A 15,506-nucleotide genomic window follows, 5' to 3' on the forward strand; every position below is an offset into this window, starting at 1 on the left:
CCATTATTACATCAAAGATTAAGCTTATCTTGCAAGTGTAAATAAGAGAGGTTGAAAAAAAAAAGTATAAAAGGACTAAAATATTAGTCCAAACCATGCAAAAGCATGTGGATAATGTACAGGTTTTCTATAGGTGTAACTCTAGGATGGAGGCAGGTTTTCTACAGGTGTAAGTCTGGGATGGAGACAGGTTTCTACAGGTGTAACTCTAGGATGGGGGCAGGTTCTCTACATGTGTAACTCTGGGATGGAGACAGGGTCTCTACAGGTGTAACTCTGGGATGGAGGCAGGTTCTCTATAGGTGTAACTCTGGGATGGAGACAGGTTTCTACAGGTGTAACTCTAGGATGGAGACAGGTTTCTACAGGTGTAACTCTGGGATGGAGACAGGTTTCTACATGTGTAACTCTGGGATGGAGACAGGGTCTCTACAGGTGTAACTCTAGGATGGAGACAGGTTTCTACAGGTGTAACTCTAGGATGGAGACAGGTTTCTACAGGTGTAACTCTAGGATGGAGACAGGGTCTCTACAGGTGTAACTCTAGGATGGAGACAGGTTTCTACAGGTGTAACTCTGGGATGGAGACAGGGTCTCTACAGGTATCCTGCAGGTGTGGATGTGATGTCAGACTGGTTGCTCCGACACGCGACAGCCTCCGCCCTCCCGAACAAATCCTGGACACGGAACAAGGAAGTGCACCTGTCGCTGTTCCCTCTTCGTGTATTTTGCGGCAGCCTCGTTAAAGAGCAGTACGTTTATCCCCCCGGTGTTCTCTGAGAGGAATCTCGGTCCGTGTCGGGCGCAGAGGAGGTGGGTTACCTGAGATTTACTCACCTGTTGCTGAGTGAGGAAGCTTCGTTACTCTCCTCTTCTGAATGTCGTGTTCTCCTCCAGGGGACCTGTGAAGCCGCATGATGGCAGACGCGGAGGAGGAGGAAGCGGCGCCGGGTCAGGAGAAGCAGCAACAGGTGAGCTCCTCCAGCGGAGAACCGCAGGAACCCCCGGACCCACAGCCAGCTGCAAGCCGTCCAGAGGACCCGGAGGAGCGGCCGTCGGAGGGCGGAGGGGCCCGCTGCCCGGGCCTGGGAGTCCCCGTGGAGGTGAACGTGAACGTGGGGCACTTTAGAACGAGGAAGTTCTTCGTGTTGCGGGTAAGAGCTGGACGAGGTTCACTGTTTTAATTGTTTACCCCAGAATAGAATAGAATAGAATAGAATGAAAAATGTAAAATGTTATTTATCCCAGAGGGCTATTCTTTTGAATTTTGTTCCACACAGAATGACATAATAAATACAATAGAAAGTTAAAATATAAGACACAGAATAAAGTTAAATAAGTAATATTGAATATTAATACATACAATACTTGTATAATATGACAGGAGTCATGTTATACATGTATGATGATATTATACAGCTACAACACTTTCACATCGTCTTGCTTGTCCAAAAATTTTGTATTCAAATTAATTTCCCTAAATCCAGGTCTTCCTTGATTTTCCTGCATTTGAATATTGGATCATAGGAGCTGCATTCAGAATCTGCTGTATCTGTGAGCTGGACTGGCTCCGCCCACACATGCCCATCTTGGGAAGAGGAGGAAGTACTTCCTCTGGTGGTGCCATTTGCCAGAGGGAGGGTCAATGAGAGGCCCTGCCTTGATTGAGATTGGCTAAATAAATACATGATAAAAATGGACTAACTTATATAGCGCCTTTTCACTGACAGCAGCCCCAAAGCACTTTACATAGCTCATCACATTCACCCATTCACACACCATTGGAGGCTGCAGCCAATGGGGGTAGAGTCTTGCTCAAGGACACTTCGGCATGTAGGCAGGGAGAGATGGGAATTGAACCTGCAATCTTCCGATTGGAAGACGACTGCTCTCCCAACCAAGTTATGCCGCCAATGACACTGTATAGTGTTTGATTTCTGATTGGCTCGTTGGAGCAACACACTTTATAAAAGTTGAAACAAGCCAGGAAGAGAGATGACAGATTTCTGTTATTTTCTGGGGCGTCATTCCAGGTATGGGGCCGATTATTACTGTTGGAAAACCATGAAAAAGTGAATTTAGCATAATATGAGCCCTTTATTGTTAACAAAGATAAGCATGGAAGAATGGATTTAACAGAAAAACAACAACAAACTTTATTTACATTATAGAGTCTGATATACACGTAAAGGAAGGATCTCCTCTGACTCTGTTGTGCACTTGGGTGTAATGAGTGTTGCTGAAGGTGCTTCTGCTGCTGAACAGGACTTCATGAAGGGGGTGAGAATCATGGTTCAGGACAGACTTCAGTTTAGACTGGATCTTCCTGAGCAAACAACCCAGAAGGAACTGACGTCATTTCTCACTTTAATAGAGCTTTTGGAGTAGTATGAATAACCCACCCGCAGCTCTGTAGCTGTACTGGTCGGGAGCTGGACTGAAAAAAACAATGTCCAGACTATAAAGGCTTGCGACTGTGGTTATGGTGGTGCAACGGTCAGCAGAACAGTCACCCAAACCAAACAGCCAAGACAACCCTGGAGTGATATCAAGTAAAGTAAGACAGTTTTTTAGTGGGCATATTAAAAACAAGACTAAAATGCAGCTGGATACTTACAGAGAGTCACTTCACCTGGTGTTCAATATACAAGGTTCCCACAGGGTCTTAAAAAGTCTTTAAAAGTTTTGAATTTACAAATCTACATTTAATACCTTATAAACATTTTGAAAAGGTATTCAGTTTGATATTGTAGGTCATAAGTGTTGCTGTCGTTATTTTTTCCCCGCTGTGTTGTGTTTTAAAGGTGTCTGGGTAATGTCCAAGCTGTAAAGAAAGTAAGATTACTGTACCTGATTACTGATCCACGTACATTCTGCCCAACATGTACATACATCAGTCACACGCATTGCCTGAGAAAGCAGATTTTGGAAACTTTTTGGGACTTGGCAAGTGCAAATTTTATAATGCCTGGTTGAAGAAAAAAAAAACCCATTCTGGATCTGGTTGACAGCAGTGGAGAGGAATGTAAAGCTCGCTGCACCTTGTACAAGAACCCAATTAAACTTGGAACAATGGGAATCAAGGTGTTGGAGTCACATGAGCAGTCTTCAAACACCTGCATTCAGAACTACAGAGCTGCAGTTTCATGTTTAGATATAAGCCTAAATTATTTATGTTACAAATGTGTATTGTTCCAATCACGCTTTCACTGTCAAAGATGTTTAGTAATGTAACGTGACATTTCTAGCTAAATAAACACTTTTGCTAATCGGTACATTATGTGTTTCCCAAGTTATAGTTCATTGCACTCATGATAATCATAACTTCATGGCTTTTATTCTGAAATTCTCAACACAGACAAATGAAGATACAGGACTATTGACCATCTTGCAGAAAAAAGGTAATATACTTTAATGCTATACAGTTAAACAATGACATGCCTCTGAAAAGTACTTATCTTACCAATTGTTATTTATTAATAACAATCACCTACCATTTGTTTTTGGTCTACATTTTCAAGCAGGCTGGTATAACGTGTCCCCCTGTAACTTTAGCTGTGATTGATTAAACTAGTTCTAACTGACAAGTTTAGTTTTGCATGATCAGAAATATCTATCGAATAAGCCACCTCCTAAAAACAACTGGTTGGTGGTTATGTTAAAACAACTGAGACGTGATTGTGTTGTTAATGTAAATTATTGGTAAGAAAAGTACTCTTCAGAGGTATTGCCATTGTAACTGTTTGGTATTAAAGCATGTTGCTTTTTCCTGCAAGATGGTCTATATTCCTGTATCTTCATTTGTCTGTGTTGAGAATTTCTGAATAAATTCTATGGCGTTATGATGATCAACAAAAGAGGAATTAGGGAAAAAAAGAAAACATCAATATCTAAAGACAATATCCCCTGTGGAAAAGGAAGTGAGTTACAGCAACAACTATTGTTAGCAGCTCAACAGTCAGTTCATCAGAGCTTATAATTCCAGTCAAAAAGGTGGAATTGAGTCTGTCAGTGTGTTAAAATGTTCACTGTTTTGATCTTACTGTATCAGAAAATTGACTGATTGATCCTAAAGATTGAATTAGAGCGTGTTTGAATCTAGAACCCAGAGAGTATTTAGCCTACGTTTGGTCAGTAGGCTGATTGCCAAGCAAAAAGGATAAGGATTAGACATTACCAAGCAGCAATCTGGATACTATTAACTTGGGAAACACGGAACGTACAGAATAGCAAGGCTAATTAAGCTAGAGATGTTACATTACCAAACATCTTTGACAATCAACACATGATGGCAATGATCCACATTTTGTAATATCAATAAGTTAAGCTCATATCTAAACACAGAACTGTAGCTCCAATCTACCCAATGCATGCACGCTCCACAGCAGGGGACAACATGGGCATTAAATTCTGTTCTAAGTAGTTATAAAACGGTCTTACAAAGTCTTAAATTTAACTTGTAGAAACCTGTAGAAGCCTTATACTAGAGTCTCAAAAGAGGTGACAGAAAGGATGAATGAAACGACCCACAAGTGTAGAATTTATTGATTTGATGCAAAGTTCACATCACTGTAAACAGCACTAAGAGTCAAGAGACAAAATATGTTCTTTAGCAAGTGGATATGTTGGAATTGTTAGACCTAACCTTGTTTGAGGTACACAATGAACCTCTTTAAATGTAAATGGAATCAGCAAATGTGGCCAGCTACAGGGTGACCAAGCCTGAGCTGAGTCTCATGCCCAATCATGAGAGTTGCCTGGTTGATTCCTTGGCGCAGCCCACTGGACTGCATGGCAGGGGGCGTCCTCTTCCCTGAGTCAAGCCGAAGCCTGGGTTCCCCTGGGAAGGGGAATTCATGAGCGTGTCATGATGGTCTCTGAGCCCAGCCAGGGTCCTTCCACTTGGTCCATATCCACTGGCTGCTTCTTTCAGCCACTTCAGAGGCTGATTTGATTGACTGTCGCCGAGCCTGACCGTAGATCCCAAGATCTGTCAGCAGCCTATTGGCGGAGGAAACCACAAAACCTCTGCTTCTCACTTCAACACGACAGACTTTTGCGTTCCATCCTCATTGTTGAGCGTCTGCTGCCCGGTCTGTGTCGTGAACTTCTTGCACTCTTCAGCTGAATTCTCCCATGGGACTGTAATCTCTGACGTAAACAGTCTTCAGTGAAGGGGACCAGAGTATCAAGTCCGGCCTGAGGGTGGTGGTTGCTATCTCAGGTGGAAAGACCAGTTGCTGCCCAATATCCACCAACGTCTTCCAATCCCGGGTCATGGCTAGCTGTCCAGATTCTGGTTTGGTGGGTGGATGAATGATGGTGCTGTGATGGACTTGGTTGCTTTCAGGGGCAATGCGTTATTGATAATCTTCTTGCTCTCCATTGCTGCTGCCAGACTCTTAGGAACCTGGTTGGGTCTCCAGGTGTGAGGCTGGCCTTACAACCGGTCAAGATGTGTTTGAAAGATGCTGGAGCTGCTCAGAGAGGACAGGTTGGGCCCTCGTCATACCATTGGTGGAGTTTTTTTTGGAGATGGGAGCACATCATAGGTAGCTCTGATGATGAAGCTGATGGTGCGTGCCTCCATTTCATAGAGCCCCCTCCAGCTGAGTTTTCTCATCCCAAGGCCTTTCCACCTCGTCCATTGTCCCAGCTTGGCAAGTGAGACAGCCCTTTGCACTTCTTTCACCCTCCTCTTGACGGCGTACCTCCTCGACCACCATTTTTTTCATCCTCTCTGACCTCGAGGCCTTACGCCAGGTCAGTTTACTTGCTGTAAGGCCAAAGTCTCCTCTTCCCTGTGGGACATGCCCACCATGTCATTGTGCTTCAGGGCTGATGTAGCATGATGCACCACATCTAATGGTGTCCAGTTCAGTCCGGTTGACATTGGAGGCGCAGCATTCGATGGTCTGGTCTCTGGAGTCCTTCAAACTCATCTGAAGTCTCACTTTAGAGCATGTGTACTCTAAATAGATTATTCTTATCAAATGGGTTAGCTGATATTAAATATATGAACTATATCAGTTGAAGACTCTCAAGTCTGAGGATTAGGCTTTGGATATTGGATGGCAAAGGGAAATAAGTCATACATCCCATGTTGCTATTGCAGCTCAGAACCAGCCTCAGATTACAGTAAGACTGTCAGAAGTCCTTGGTGTGACCTTCTTATCTTTTTAAGTGCTTCAACATGGCATTGAAATATTAAATTATAATGTGCAAGGATAAAATAACACAGCAAAACAGCAATGATCCTTTTTGTGTGCTGAATTTTACACATTGAACCTTTACTTTGTGGTTTTCATTACCTGAGTACCTCAGATTTCTACATGCTTTACTTTATTTCAGTCATTTTCACATTTGCAGGCTTCATGTTTTTGTTTGTTTTGATTCTGTTTGAATTGCAGACAGCGCTGACATTTTACCAGTCCCAGCTGCACATCGCTCTCAAAGATTACCCCTTCAGCCTTCCATGGTTGCGTTGTGATTACCACAATAGAATATTAGAAAGTGACACTCATGCATTTCTGTCTCCTCAGCCTGGCACTCTGAATCAGGCCATCAAAGACGTTCAGGCTCTGGTGAACGAGGAGGTAGATGGCAGCGTTCACAGCATTTGGCTCATGGCAGAGTAAGTTCATGACACTGTGTTCTGTTCCATAGCTTCATGTGCAGCAATATGCTGCATGTGAAAACCTTATTGACAACACTTCACCCTAACTCTAGAACTATGTAGCTACAACAAATATTATTTAACACACATTGAATGGCTCATAATAGTGAAAATGCACTATGGTCTGGTTGTTTGTGTGGGTCTTGCTTCAGCTAATTATTACTTAATTTTATTGATATCTTGATTCAATTGTTGGTTGTGTAGTGTTGGAAATGTTTTTTTCACTGAAACTTTAAACTTTAGCCAAATGTACTCATCCTCACTGACAGATGGGGGCTACGAAGACCTAAAAGTCTGTGCATTTTGTTGATGTTTAAGATTTAGAAACACTCTTTTTGAGCCTCAGCTGAAGACTCAAAGTTTTGGCTGTTTGTAAATACTTTGCTCCACAAGTTGGATTAAAAAAAACCCAACAATATAGAAGAAGAATGGACTGATGTTTATATCTCACTTTTGTTTTCGATTTAGTGACGGTTATAAAATTTGAAAATTATGTAAAAATACTAATATCTGTTCATCTGTAGCACTGAACGTAAGCTTTGGTGTCGCAATAAAGCACTTGAATAAATGATGCTAAGACCTTTGTGGTACAAATTTATTTTCTTTCTCTGTCTTCCAAATTTACACCAGTTGTAATGCCTTGTTTTGTTTTTGGTATATTTAGCAAATACTTTGTGACCTAGACACTCACATTTACCTATTAAGTGGGCATCCAGTGCAGTAGGACTTCATCTGATTGTCCGAATATGTTGACATGCAGAGCATGAATGCAACGTGAAGTGAAACACAATTTATTGAAGAGAAAAAAAAAGCAGTTGGATCAAAAAACTTAAAACATTAACATTGACTGACCTAGTTTAAACTGGGTCAGTTCATCTGTTTTATTTGTATTTATTTATTTTATTTATTCTTTTATGTATCATGGACTAAGTTTAACAGGTCGATAGATTATAAGTTTACTGAGCCGCTGAGGAAATGTAAAAGATTTGCACATCAATAAAGGTGTGACGGTGGCTGCATGTGGCATCTTCTGCTGGGGGTGGCATGAAGCATGAAGCAACTCCTCTGCTGGTTGGGATTGTCAGTTAAAATGTTGATGTAACTCATTGTGAAATAATTGTGAAACAATACTCGAAGTTACCATTAATTCCTGTTTATTCACCCGACTGGAAACTCATTTCTTTACACCAGTAGAAGGTAATGCTTAATCTCTTTTGCACACTCATTAAAGCTGGATGTAGTTTCTTGCAAGGGGCATGTCGCTGTGGTGTTAATAGCATTACGATAAGAGCTTCTGTGTCCTGGTTTACACCTTCGTGTAATGAGCTCGATAATGGTGAGGATGTTTTCATGTTACTTGCCTCTGTCTTGATAGAAACAGACCCGTGTCTCAAGTTGCCTCCCTACACTTGGTGAAATATGTTATTATAACTTTGTTGATAGTTTGGTTACTTTGACTTTACACAATGTCAAAGGAAAATGCCCCATGTGGTATTTGTTTGAATTTTAGATAAAATCAACAGACAAATCTGTAAAATTAAAGTGCAGCAAAAATATGACAAGATTTAATTGTGAATGGGGAATGGCAGACTGTTGGCCTTTTGGAGTCAACCAAGGAATATATTTTAGTGCCAACCTCAACCTCAACCTCAACCTCTACCTCTACCTCTACCTCTACCTCTACCTCTACCTCTACCTCAACCTCATCTCACCCACTTACTCTAGAGTAGACTAGACTTGACTAGAGCAGCAAGCTCCTGCTGTCTTACATAAATACAATAATAACTGTTGAATGTTAAAATACACAATATAACAAAGCTATTGTCTGATATAACATTAACAAAAACTCACAGTATTACACAGCATTTATTATATATCTATTTTGCAGATTTGTGGTGCCTGACATGCAAGAAAAGATACCTGAAATTCTTCTCTGCGCTATTCAAACAGAACATATATTAGATTGCATATCTTTACTTTGAATGAAGTAATAATTTTTTGTATTAGAGTATTAAGATCATCTACTTGGCAATGAGGCAGTTGTAGATTAATTTAAAAGTAATTTGAGTTAAGGAGTATTACTAGATGAGTTTAGACCTACCGATGCGTAGAAACTTTTTTCCCCTATTTATTTATTTATTTGTTTGTTTGTTATTCTCCTCTTGTTTATCCTTTGTCATGTTTCTTCTTTGGATTTTGAATGTTCAAAAAAAAAAAAAAGATTTGCTGAGTAAGTTGTGAACAACGTGAAGGCAGTTTGGCAGGACTGATTGCTGCTGCTTGGTCAGGATTATACCAGCAGCTGAGAGCTCTCAGAAAATATGTCGTCCAACCTGAACATGGATTAAAACCGACGTGTAAAACTAACCTAAAGTTTTCAGAGTGTAATAAGCACAACAAAACTTACAAAACTACTTGCATAATGTTCATATTGTCCTTGGAATTATATCAAATTCAGTGGTTGCTGAAGTGAATTGGTGTTAAATTTAATCATTAAAGTGATTTCCAAATGTAGTTTGTAAATCAGCCGCGGCAAAGCAACAGATGTTGTTATTTGAAGGCCGCAGGCAGCTATCACGCTAACTATGCTTTTATTTATAGACGCTTCACCGTCAAAGTTATGCTGTGATTCAAATGGATTAATTCAATGCAAAGTCACAATATTAATGGAAAACCTGCAAAGCTTCAACATAGAAGCAAAAGCTGTAAAACAGTTTGCTAAAGTAACAATACAAATCCAAAAGTTGCAACACAAATATAAAAATTTCACACATGCAACTCTAATATTAGGACTAGAATATGAATGCTGAAGCAAATCTGAAACATGGCTTCAAAAGTTGTAACAATAATGCAAACATTGCAAAGCTGCAAGATGAACACAAATTGTAAAAAAGACAAAGGCAAGTAGCAACACAAATACAAAAGTCAAAGCAAGAATTGCAAAAGCAGCAACACAAATATGGAACTTGCACACAAATACATAAGTCGCAACATGAATAATAAAGTCAAAATGCAAATCAAAAAGCTGCGACACAAATGCAAACGTCACAACGGGAATGTTGTGAAACAAATGCAGAAAAAATCCCGAAACAAATTCAAAAGCCACAAAGTCACAACACAGATGGAAAACTACTACATAAATATAGAAACCTTCTGGGCCAGTGCAAAGTACTGCTTTAGTGAATTATTAAACCATTATTCAACCATTAATCAAATGTTTTGAAATACTAAAATGACTATCATAATACATTCAGTGTACTTTTTATGCGGAAAAAAAATACACATGCTTATGATATTTATCAAGTCACATACAAATCTGTGATTGTTCAGAGCGGAGTTACGTTGTCACTTCGGAGCTGTGATTCGAGAGTATATGTACATTGAGTTTATAATATCACATGTTTCTCATTCATAATCCATCATAAAACATATGTGCTGGTTTAATTCACCTGCTGCCCTTAGGTAGCGTGTATATTTATATAAAGCAACATATGTTGGTATACAGGTCCCTAATTCCACATCTGTTACAACCATATTGTGCCCTATTTAGCATGGCACACCAATATGTGTGGGTCCATAAAAGTCAGAAGTCCTAGAGTGCTGGTTCAGTTCAGGCAGATGTAGTGATCTAACTGAGAGCAAAGTGAGTGCAGGACATTTACAAGTGCACTTGCAGATGTCAGCTTGTATCACTCCTGCACAAGCTTTCAGGAAACATTTAAAAGGCTGGCCATGTGAGAATGAATAATACATCCCAATTTATGCAGCCCTGTTCAACACACGTTAAAGCCTGTCCTACATTCCCCCTCACTGTTATCACCGCTACAGAAGCTGCTGTAGGACTTTCGTGCAAAAGAAAGGGTGCATTATATTATAATTCTGTGACTCGGCAGCTGAATTTCCCAGAGGGAGGCCGGTGACTAATGTCAGAAAAGCATGAGAAATTCCTCAAATCTGGCTCTGCTGAAGGTTGCCACAAGCTTTAGAAAGAGTAAAGATAACTTCTATGCACGGGTATTATAATGTTAATATACTTGTTGTTTATTGGTGTGGGGCTGCATCTTCCTTCTGTGTTGTCTTCCCAGAATATTTAAGGAATTACAGACAATAGTATCCATGTTTTCTGCCTTGAATGGTAGATAATTATGGTAATAAACAACAAAGAAAAGATTATTTGCCGGCAATGTTTTGAAAATGTTGTCTTTTTACACGTAAACAGCACTGAACACTGAAAATGCTGTAGTTTTCACATAGGGCCACTAGTGGGTGCTGTTTTGTTTTTTTTGTAAATCCCAGGAGAACATGGACTGGATGTGATGACACTCTGAAAGCCGCCATCGTTGTTATCGTCCTTCTACTCGTCGATGTGCAGAAGAAGTATTTGAGTACAGCCGTGGTGCTCATGCACAGTAGCAGTGTTTCTGCCGTCTACACTGAGATGGGGCATGAGCGTTTTCAGAAAGTTGCATTTTCCTCCATTTCCACAGAAATGAGAGTCGGAGCATCATCAATATTTTCCATCTTGGCAGCTGTTTTCAAAAAGCTGCATTTTTAGCGGCGCCAAGCACCGATGTCGGGAAACTTCCGTATTTTCACTTGAAAACATTGTCGTGTAAAACAACAACTATCCTTTTTTTGTTTTCTTTACCAAAGTAACAGCATCCCTGCTGTTGATACTGTTGCAGCATTCTGTCGTTATACAGTGCCACCTAGTGGTCGCAGATGGTATGTACTGGTGTATTTTGATATAGGTTGCTTCTTATCATAAGTGGCATCAGTAGCCAAACAACTCAAAAGTAGCATGACTTATATTCAGGACAATGCAGTAATTTACTGTATTTTCCATAATATAAATCACACCACTTTTTGATTTTGTAGCTGTCCACAAACGTTTGATAATCAATGAGGTGCTGTCCTCTGGCGCAACCTAGTGATATTTAAATCTCACATTTGAAAGGAATGTTCTACCTTTCCATGAAGCAAGACTAATTGCCTGATAAGAAACACAAGTTTACAAGCTATCTTGGCAGCTCTAGCTTCAGCTCTAGATAATATAGATAGTATCTTTTCTTTTTTACGTGCATTTTGAAAAGGAGGCCCTTTTTGTTGCAGGCTAGTTGTTTCCTTTTATTCCTGACTTCAAGCTCAACCAATCAGACGCTGTAACTTTACACCACATAGACAGCATGAATTATTATTTCCCATGGTGACAAAAAAGCCCAAATAACAAGTGTACTTATAAGGTCCTGATCAAACAGTGTGTATTATGTCCAGCAGAGCTATTTCCCTTCACTTGTCAGCCCGCCCACGGGCCGATCATGGATCTCTGAAACACCTCTGTACGGCGCTCGCTGCCCGTGCCCAGTCGAGGTTAAGTCATTTCATTAGCACAGTCAAAGCTCTTCACCCACACCTCTCCCATGATGCCCCGGCTGCTCACTGAACTGTCTTTTCAGGCCTCCAGCTGCCAGCAGCAATCAGGAGGGCTTCACTTGGAGTCAGCCACGTGCAGCCGGCTCAGCGGGCCGTAAGAAAGAGAACCACTCCGAGAGAATCCACGCCACCACGAATTAGCTGTGTGTGTGCAGCAGCGAGGCCGCCTGTGTGTGTGTGTGTGTGTGTGTGTGTGTGTGTGTGTGTGTGTGTGTGTGTGTGTGTGTGTGTGTGTGTGTGTGTGTGTGTGTGTGTGTGTGTGTGTGTGTGTGTGTGTGTGTGTGTGTGTGTGTGTGTGTGTGTGTGTGAAAGTAGGCTGTACTGTTGGTGATTTCAATTAGTGCGACAAAAATGTTTGGACATATTGCGTGGACCTGAATTAAACAACATTTTCCAGTTATCATAAAGGTGTTTGAGCTAATTTGACTTTTCCCTGCTAGAAATTCAGAGCTTTAGAAATGCTTGCATGCATATTGTATGCTCTTAGCCAAGGGCATTTTTTGGGAATTTGTGAAACTTTTACAGTACATAATTGAGCATGTCTATGTGTCTTTTTTGTGTGCATGTTTGTGTATTTTAACTCTGAATCACCTCCTGTGGACGTCCAACATCTGACTGAAATACCCAGAGTGAAAAATCAAAGGTCCAGGTCCCAAAGAAAAACTTATCTGAAGGATTTCTTGTAAAACCTTTTCTGCTTGTGGGAAAATTAAGATGTCCGGAGAGCATTAGGCATTCAATAATGGTTTGATTTAAAGACGTGAAGTTGTTACAAAGTCTAGAGGTCAAATGAGAATAAGAAATAGACCCCATAAAACAGTCTCCCAGCAGCCCCACTATTACTCCTATTTTAATTCTTCCAGTCTGAACATGATATTTAGAAGGTGCCAGCTCTTTGTCTGTGTGCGCGCAGAGCCTTCAACTAAACCTCACTCGCACCGACGTAAAAGAGCTTTTTCCTGGCACTTGCACAATGGTTCATTTTGTGCAATCACTGCACATGGTCTGATCACACAGGGGATTTTTATCCACTTTTTATTTAATATCCAATATCTGGAAGTTTATGAATTTTCTGCACGCTGATCTGGCATGATTGTTAGATAGCTTTGTATTTCTGTGGTATTTGTGTTGTGGTAAAATTGGGGATCGTTGTATCTGCACTTGGCTCAGTTGTTATAAGAAGCCACGTTGGCATGAACACACAGGCACTCCATGTGTTTGGAGTTTGTGTAGTTCTGGGTATCTTCACTGTGTATTATCAATGTTGTACCTGCTGCGATCATGTTTGCGTCGCATTTCCTGAGGTTGGTCACAACTGTGCAGCGCCAACAGTGAAATATAAAATTAGACATACTTACACCCATATGTATTTTACAGTCAAAAGAAATTAATAAAAATCCAATCTAATCCGACACAGAAACCAGGAGAACATGCAAACTCAATGCTGGGAGTCCCTGGAATCAAACCTCCCACTGTGAGATAAAATGTTATCGTCAACTTCTGTATTGTCTTTGAGGGTTTTCATGTCGTAAGTTGACCACCTTCACACGGAGACAGAAGAAATGCAGATAGAATGATCTAACTCATCCTCCATCTTTACATTATGTTTTGTTTGTGTTGTCAGTTGTTTGTTGTTGTTGTTTTTAATTAAAAACATTTTTTTAAACAAGAAGTCACGTTAAAAGGTGGTCACTTTTACAGAAATAACAATATATCCTTTAAAATTATTATAAAGTAACAGAAGTATTTCACAGTGATAAGTTACTCTTTATATTTTCGTAGGGAATTAAAGGTCAAGTCAGCTTTATTTATATAGTACTTTTAAAATGGCTGTGGTTGAAGCCAAAGTGCTTCACATACTAGATTAAGAATATTTACAATAAACGAGTAAGTAATAAAACAGTGAAATACAGTGAAACAAACAATGAAATTGGCAACAATCAAAACAGGCGCAGAGTCTCAAACATGGTTAAAAGCCAGGGAATCAAATTGGGTCTTAAGATTGGTTTTAAAAGTGGACAGTAAAGAGGACTGAACTCAATTAGATTATTAAAAGAAAGCAAATATGCAGAATTTGACGTACGAACAGATCGTCTGTCTTGTGCAGGCAGAACATCCAGTTTATTCACCAGTTGATGTGAAAATGTGACATAAATGTTGCCCTGGTCTGAATCGGCCTCGTTCTCTGCCTCCCTCAGGGTGGATCACTGGAACAATGAAAAGGAGCGCCTCGTGATGATCACTGAGAACTCCCTCCTCATCTTCAGGTACGACTTCATCGTGCTCAAGTGCGACCAGATCCAGAGGATCCAGCTGAACCACGTGGACCGAATATCTTACGGCGTCTTCAGTTTCCCCAAGTCGTCCCTGCTCAAGTAAGTCTACCTCAGGCTTGATGTGGGGTGGGAGGTCATATGATGCTTTCAAAGTGTGGGGAGTCAATCCCTGTTCCAAAAATCCTCAACGTCCCTCCTCATGCTGTTTGTGAGATACGGTGTTGGATGATATTACCCAACAGTGATACTGAGTTTACCGGCGATGAGTTCTCTCTTTATTGTTGTGGGGTTTCACCATCACAGGCCCGCTGTGTGATTCAGACTCTGTCACCTCTCTTAATAAAAACAAAGAAACTCAATGGATTATGTTTATTATTCAGACTTGAGCTCATCAGATAATTTGCTAAAATTCAGATTTTTATTTGTTTGACTTTTTGTGTGTGCGCCGCTGCGCCCACCAATGAAAGTCTTCAGTCCCTCTTGGAGAAATGAGCCACACTTTGAAAACCACCGATACAGAGGACACTCACTTCACTGATACGCTTTGAAATTGCTCTTTGTGGGATTTGGAAGCTTTAAAAATGAGAAAAACGTTAGAGGAGACTTATAAATAATAGCCCCAATTATCTGCACTGTGTGCTAATTTACTTGCACAAAAGCTGCGAGGAGACTTCCCGATTAACCGCCGTGCCCTGCTTCAAAAGCAGCAGCGTCACGTTTTCTGTATGACATGCGCTCGTTTACCCACTTTAATCGAGTGTCATGTGACACAGTGTCGAATGCACAGAAACATGAAGATGTGGTGATAAATGTAGGCAGTGGCGCAGGGAGCAAACAGGGACAGGCGAGCTGGAGCCGGGGCGCCGCAGCGACGAGGGGTTTTCAGGGGTAAGGAGTGCAGAGCTGTCACTTGGAGCTGTCACTTAACTGATTAGTGGCAAAATTAATGTAGTCCTTTCATCGAAACCTTTTAAAGACGGCTCAGGGGATACCAAACCAACTAAAACTAATTTGATGAATAAAACGTAATGTGCTGTGAAGAGCTTAGAGAGCGCGGCCTTTATTGGAGGTTTTATCTCCGCACATTACGCTAAATTATACATAAAACGCTTGTGAAAGCC

At 40.7% G+C, this 15,506-nt stretch overlaps 1 protein-coding gene across 2 annotated transcripts in view; it reads left to right on the forward strand.

Annotated features, from left to right (window-relative positions):
• The first annotated feature begins 668 nt into the window (after positions 1–668).
• tprg1 (tumor protein p63 regulated 1) overlaps positions 669–15,506 on the forward strand; it is a 37,502-nt gene continuing 22,664 nt past the window's right edge. The window contains exons 1-4 of one of the 2 annotated variants that reach the window (XM_080473765.1): positions 669–813; positions 898–1,154; positions 6,543–6,634; positions 14,308–14,484. In XM_080473765.1, coding sequence (XP_080329891.1) covers positions 915–1,154; positions 6,543–6,634; positions 14,308–14,484 — 509 coding nt within the window. In that variant the 5' untranslated portion in view covers positions 669–813; positions 898–914. The remainder of the gene's footprint in view (positions 814–897; positions 1,155–6,542; positions 6,635–14,307; positions 14,485–15,506) is intronic. The other variant, XM_080473766.1, reaches the window with a different exon arrangement.

The sequence above is a fragment of the Lipophrys pholis genome, assembly GCF_963383615.2.
Source record: "Lipophrys pholis genome assembly, chromosome: 10".
NCBI classification, from domain to species: Eukaryota; Metazoa; Chordata; class Actinopteri; order Blenniiformes; family Blenniidae; genus Lipophrys; species Lipophrys pholis.